Here is a 7,018-nt window from a genome sequence, read left to right on the forward strand (position 1 = left end):
TGAATGTGGAGATGAAGGGCAAAGACTGCAGATTTCTATATGTTGAGACTTTACAGCAATCAGGAAACAAGGTGTTTCCTGCATACCAAATAAGGAAACAAAGTAAAATAATTGTACAGAGTTCAGTCTTGTGGTGGATCACCTTCTCACAAATAATATCAGGAACTTGGTGACTTGCATTAACTGCGGTAAAGCAGATGTGAAAGCTTTGAGCTGTATGTGGTCGTGAAAAAGGTGAAACAATTTGCTTAATGCTAAGCTAACCGAACAATTTAATAATTTCTCAAGCAGAAATGTTGAGGATATTTTCAATTGTTCAATACTTAACCTTGTAAAGCTCTACGTCATAGATTTGACAGGAAATTCTTTTTTTTAAAACAAGATGTTTTTTAAATCGTTTGATAAAATCCTGAAAAGAATTAGCAATATCATATATTTTATGAGAAAGGCTTCTAGATAGTAAACATTATGATAAGTTTGGTTACTTGGCAAGTTTTTACTAACAATGTTAATTTAAGATGCAACAATTTTGACAGGAGTGCTTGGGGGGGGAAAGCACCTTCCACCAACTGTCTCAGATTTGATAGTCATTTTTTTTAACATGGGGTAACTGTGTTATGAAGAATTAATTATCAACACATTTTGAATCATTTAAAACAAAGCAAGTAATTTAAAATGATTTACAACAGATTATTTTTCTTTCTTTCTTTAATATTTATTAAACAGGAAGTTTAACAAGAAGCTTGTTAAAGCTATTCTTGAACATGAAGCTACCACCCTATTTGTTTTCCAGATCTCTCCGCCCTGCCAGCTGCTGATTAGCTCAGTCAGATGTTTTCACATTTGGATTGAATTAACACACCTGGTCCAAGTAATCAGCAGCAAGCGGTACAGGGAGATCTGGAAAACAGGTATGGTGGTAGCTCTTGAGGACCAGGAATGGGCACCCCTGTATCATGGAGTGTGGACTGAGTATGTGCAAAACTTTTTAAAGTCCTACTCCAATCATCTTTTGATTTATTTTCAGTTTTCTAGTGCTTTTTTAAAAGCAATGATGCCATTTTTATCCAAAAAACCCCCCCAAAAAACTGTAATTTTCAAGGTGTGGCTAGTGTGGCTGCTTGAACACAAAACGACTCAGCTGGTGTGTAGGCACCTGGAGAGCTTCTTAAAACTGAATTTTTTCATGTGTTCCTGATTTTCATTCATTAATTTTCCCGACCGCTTCGTCCCTTTCGGGGTCGCGGGGGTGCCGGAGCCTAACCCGGCAACCGATGGGCGAAGGCGGGGTTTACCCTGGACAGGTCGCCCTGTCTGTCTCAGGGCCTCAATCACACACACATTCACTCTCACATTCACACCTAGGGGCAATTTAGAGTCACCAATTAACCTATGAAGCATGTTTTTGGATGGTGGGAGGAAGCCGGAGTCCCCGGTGAAAACCCACGCATGCACGGGGAGAACATGCAAACTCCACACAGAAAGGTCCCAGCCGGTGGTCCTGTTTCAAATCCCCCAGCTGGGAATCGAACCGGGGCCTTCTTGCTGTGAGGCAAGAGCGCTAACCACTGCGCCACCGTGCAGCCCGTGTTCCTGATTTGAATTGAGAAAAAAAAAACAACTCAGAAATACAATCTTAATATGTACCCAATCACATGAAAATGCCACAAGAACATGTTAAAACGATTTATCGCATTTTGTCCAGAGGTAACTCATGATAAATCGCAAATTAATATGTCGCCTTTTTTTAGGACAAAAAATGTGTGCTTCGTGGAATTTAGCAGTTCTACATTAATTATGAAAACAAGAATGGTAAAATTAATAGTTTTCATCAGAAATACTTTATTTTGTAACATTATATTGAGATAAACTTTCTTAACAATAAAAGGCTGTAACATAAAATGCCTAACAAAAGCCCAAGTGCAAGTGAAGGGCATTTTAAATTCAAAACTTCAATCAACGTTCAGTAAAATAAAATAAAAAACATCAAAAATAACATTTCCATAACACTTTCATGTTCATTTTTTGTCAGGACCAAATCTTTTCCTCCTCTGCTGAACTACAGTAATAAATGAAATAGAGATTTATCATTTCCAATTAACTCTTGTTTTTTAAAACATTAAAGACTGAGAAAAGTGGGATACACTGTGGATAGTTTGACAGTCTGTTACTGCCGCCGCGTTCTCTGGCTGCAGCTCGATGCATCGACGTGTCCAGCAGAGCTCACGCCATGAATATGCCGGCAGACAGACCGCTATGCTGGGGTTGGATCACGCTTAAACCTCCAGAACTTTGAAATATTTTTCATATTTTCGCGCGGCGAAAGAGGGACGGGCCACACACTCAAAGCTGAGATTTTTCTTTTCATCTACAAATAACTGGTGTTGTTTAAACTACATTAAAACGTCCCCCGGTGCGCTTGCTGTTCCGAACGTCGGGGGTCTGCAGCTCTTTGGACGCGGCGCCGGACGCGAACCGGTACCTCCACACGAGGTACTGGACGCGAACCGGAGCCGGGTTAGGGTGCAGGAGCTCTCCAGGTCCTAGTGCCGGGCCGGTTCTAGCCAGTAGCTCGGTGGTTGGAGACCCGCCCGTGATCTAGTGAGAGCAGCCGGTGAGTTAGAGGGGGATGAGGGACGCCTGCGCACGGTATGGAAAGGCATGTATGAGAAAATCCGCGATTAATGGGTCAAAAAAATTGTCGGCGTCATGTAAATGTCAAATTAACGCCTAACTAACGCGACAAATTTGACATCCCGAGTTAAAACCCAGATTTTTATTTGAGTGAGTTTTTAAAAGCATTTTTATTTTGATGACCAAATGTGGAGGAACCATTAATAAATGCACAGCAAAAGACTCATGAGATCCTGAAAACAGTACATTATTTAAAATGTACTGTTTTCAGCATCCCATAGCAAATGTATTTGAAACTGAGCAAATTTTTCTTCAAATAAATATCAGAGCTTCCCATCAGATATGAAAAGGCAATAGTGCTACAGCGTTACCTCCTTTATTGCAGGGGGTACGTTCCATAAATAATCTATTCTCTATTGGAAAACATGTACATGAAAGTTCTTAATGTGTGACTGTATTTAAACTTAATTGAAGTTTCAAGTATCACCACTGAGCATTGGCCCTGTTGCAATGGACAATAGGTCTTCAAAAATCTCCATGCTATGTTTGATTTATTTGGATAATGAGATTGGAACAACTTTAGGCTGCTAAATCGAGTTCAACCAAGTGCATATCCCCTTGTAAAGGCCTGGCACTTATTGAAGCTAAAGTTTTTCATGTGTTCCTGATTCATCCAGATTTGAACAAGAAATACTCAGAAATGACATTTTAATCCTAAATTATTTTATATAAGTCCTACGTTATAAGAAAATCCCACAAAAACATGTTAGAAAAACTCAAAACACAATTTTCATTGGAGAATGTCTTTAAAAGCAATTTTATTTGATGACTAAATGTTGTAACACATCAATAAATCCATAGCTTCAATAACTTTATTGTTTTTGGCATTCTATATCAAAGGAATTTGAAACTGAGCATTTTGAATAAACAACAATGAGCCTTTAATCAGATATTGAGAGGCAACAGTGCTACAGCGTTCCCTCATGATCACATGGGATACGTTCCATGAATAACCTACAATAAGAGAAATCCACAAAGTAGGATTACAGAAGTTTAAGGCTGTAAAACCCTTCACCACACACATTTTATACACTTTTCTCAAACACACATGAACATTTTCACTTCTGTTAAAGTCCAATATTGTAGAACAAAAACAAAGATCTCATAAAAATTGATGTAATTTTGTCAAGCTGCATGTGTCTTTGTACAGAAAAGATTGATTAGACCGACCGATCAAGACACAGAACACACTACGCTGGTGAAATACAAGCAAAAAAAAGGGTCTTAAAATAATCTGCAAAACACAAAGACTGCCAAAGGTGAACCACACTATAACAAAATAACATTTAATATCCATTAAGTTTACCCTAAAAACAAAAGCATGTATAATTATTGTTCTAAGTCTAGAAAAATGTAATTAATGAAAAAAGCAACTTTGCATTAAAGGAAAGCTTACACTTAAATGATAATCCAATGAAATGTTTCCTACTAGAGTAAAAACAACCAAGAAATTAAAGACTGACAGACTTTTGATCCTTCTTCTCTTCTTTAACATCTTTATGGCTTTTCCAGACAAGGGGGATTGGCATAAACTACAAAAACACAAATTAAAACAAAATGTGCATTTATGACACATTAAAAAGAATTCTATAATGTTCAAATCCACTCACTTGCTGTTGAGTTGAGCATCATCTTTTCAGCTTCATCATCATGGCAAAGCTGAGATCTAAAAAATGTTTGGAGGAATGATCAAACATTTCTCTATTGTGAGTGTTGATTCTAAAGTAAGAATATATATATATATATATATATATATATATATATATATATATATATATATATATATATACTGTATATATATAGATGCAGATAAGTGTTGTGGTTTTTACCTTAGGAACTTTCTGTGCTTTATCAAGCAGATTGTAAGAGACAAGAAAAAGAGGAAAGTCAGGAGGATCATGAAACCAACAACCCCTTTGTCGTTGTCTGAGGAAAACACACAAAAATTAACACATTTTTTGGGTTGGAAATTAGTAGAAATGAGTTTGTATAGAGTGAGTGAACACACAAATAACAGTGTGGTCAACAAAGACACATACAGGAAGTTTTAATGTTTCTGATCACAGCGGGGCTCTCATAGAATCCATTGTAGACAGTCACCTGAACAGACAGAAAGTGTCTCCAGATTAAACATTATTCAGATTGTGGATATTACTAAAAACTTCCTAAAAATTAGAAACCGGCTTCATACTGACCTCTACTCTGTAGGTTGTGGAGTAACTTAAATCTTTGAATGTGAAGTAACAATAGGAGCGCTTTTCCTCCTTTACAGGACCATTAGGATCATGGAGACGAACTTTGAACTCCCTCTCTGGTCCATACCAATATGTTGGGCTTTGACACTCTACATCAATGACGTTATTCTCTGGAACCGTCAGTCTCAAATACTGAACTGTTGTTGGGACTGTTGGAAAATGGAGAACAAAAACCAATAAGGACCCTTCACAGGGAAACTTCAAGTTTATGTTGAATGAAATATATCATCTGATATAAGCATATATGTGTAAAATAAACCACACAAAATCACATTTTTGTAATTAGAACACTATTTAGCACTGGTGTGTAGAAAATAATATAATTAATCTGTAATTATACATTTTAAAAATCAAATTATGTATTTTTTTACACTTTTTGTTAAATATTTATTTTCATTGTCTTAAAGCTGAGTCAGGGAATCCAGGCTTAAAATCTTTTATTTTATTTTTTATGTTTCAGCATAGAAACAATAATAAAAGCGGCTTCATCTGTCTGATGAAGACAAAGAGGATTTTAGGTCCAGATGCTGCAACTCAACTTCATAACAATGTCACCTGAAAACATGAGGACCTTCATCCACATTATTCTATTTATTTTAATGGAGAACTGTTTAAATCTTAAAAAGATTCATCATTCTTCATTTTGTTAAATATGATTCAAAATACATTAAATTACATGATTCAGTTCACTCAAAATCAGTTGAAAATAAAAAAGGGAAAAATTAGTCAGTAATATAGCTATATCCATCCATCCATCTTCTTCCGCTTCATCCGGGACCGGGTCGCGGGGGCAGCAGTCTAAGCAAAGATGCCCAGCTATAATATATCTATAATTTAATAATATATATGTTATATTTATATATATATGTATGTATATGTGTTGTATTGTATATATATATATATATATATTGTTTTCTCTATTTTAATCTTAATATTAATTCAACTGCTGCTCCAAATACAAAATACCTGTATAGAAAAACATAACAGTTCAAAGTAGTGACAGTTTTAGGTGTTTTGATTTAACTAGAAAAACAAATTAGCAAGAGTAAACAAAACAAAAGAACTGTTGTTTGTTGTTTCTTTCAAATGTTCAGGAATCTTTCAAAAAGAAAAGTTCTTCATTTACCTCCAGGATCTGTTTTGAGTGTTTTTTTCCATGCTTGATTAACTTTCTCATTGTTGTAGGTGAGATGAACTTCACAAGTATAATCCCTGTACGGTTCCAGTCCAGTAAACACACATGGTTCAACTCTTGATTTTTCTGTAACATAATTTTCATCAATGTGTTTAATCTTTGTTGAATAAAAGAAAGATATTTACATGTTTGTGAACATTTGTCGATTTATATTTTACAACATAAATGCAAGTGAAGCATTAAAAACATCCAGGGATCGTTTTGTCTTTTCTGTTGAATTGCAAAAATAATAGAACATCTCCAATATAACTTTAGACTTTCTAAAAATATATTTTGAAAATTATCACTAAACATTGTCTTTTTTCAACAACAAAAAAATTCTACTAATAAATATCTTTATTTTGAAAGGAATATAAATGAACAAAAATACTACAAACATTTCAACATTTTCACTTACTGTCATTCTCTGTGTTACAGCTGCAGATATAAGAAAGTTTTGGGAGATCAACACCACAGCTCCTATTAGTTGATGTCAAGTCCAGTTGAATAGAAGTGTTGTCTGATGTGCTTCTTCCATCAATATAAAAACCTGTTGGAACACGCTTCACATCAGCTAATGCTCTAGAACAGGGGTCTCAAACTCGTGGCCTGCGGGCTATCTGCGGCCCGCGAGATGATGATTTGCGGCCCCCGTCTTTATGTGAGAGATTGCTGTTAGTGTGGCCCGCAAGGCTGATTTGAATGGCAGTTGTTGTGTGCAGAGCTGAACGAACCAATCATGGTGAGGTATATGGCTCTGGAGGCGGGACATCAGTTGGCTGTGCAGTACCTCTTTCATTCATTCCTCCAGTCAGCTGGGTGGAGGAGGGGCCATGAAGCTGCTGGAAGTGCTTTCACACTGAAGGTGATTCACGTGCCCCGCCCCTCTATCGCT

The 7,018-nt window shown here is 36.3% G+C and overlaps 1 protein-coding gene across 1 annotated transcript in view; it reads right to left on the reverse strand.

Moving 5' to 3' along the window:
• Window positions 1-3,489: 3,489 nt before the first annotated feature.
• LOC112150141 (receptor-type tyrosine-protein phosphatase C-like) overlaps window positions 3,490-7,018 on the reverse strand; it is a 22,724-nt gene continuing 19,195 nt past the window's right edge. Inside the window, exons 6-12 of the mRNA XM_036211742.1 lie at window positions 6,542-6,673; window positions 6,076-6,210; window positions 4,890-5,098; window positions 4,734-4,794; window positions 4,524-4,620; window positions 4,305-4,360; window positions 3,490-4,226 (exon numbers count right to left, since the gene is read on the reverse strand). Of these exons, the coding sequence (XP_036067635.1) occupies window positions 4,192-4,226; window positions 4,305-4,360; window positions 4,524-4,620; window positions 4,734-4,794; window positions 4,890-5,098; window positions 6,076-6,210; window positions 6,542-6,673 (725 nt within the window). The 3' untranslated portion in view covers window positions 3,490-4,191. The remainder of the gene's footprint in view (window positions 4,227-4,304; window positions 4,361-4,523; window positions 4,621-4,733; window positions 4,795-4,889; window positions 5,099-6,075; window positions 6,211-6,541; window positions 6,674-7,018) is intronic.

The sequence above is a fragment of the Oryzias melastigma genome, linkage group LG4 (genome assembly GCF_002922805.2).
Source record: "Oryzias melastigma strain HK-1 linkage group LG4, ASM292280v2, whole genome shotgun sequence".
NCBI lineage: Eukaryota > Metazoa > Chordata > Actinopteri > Beloniformes > Adrianichthyidae > Oryzias > Oryzias melastigma.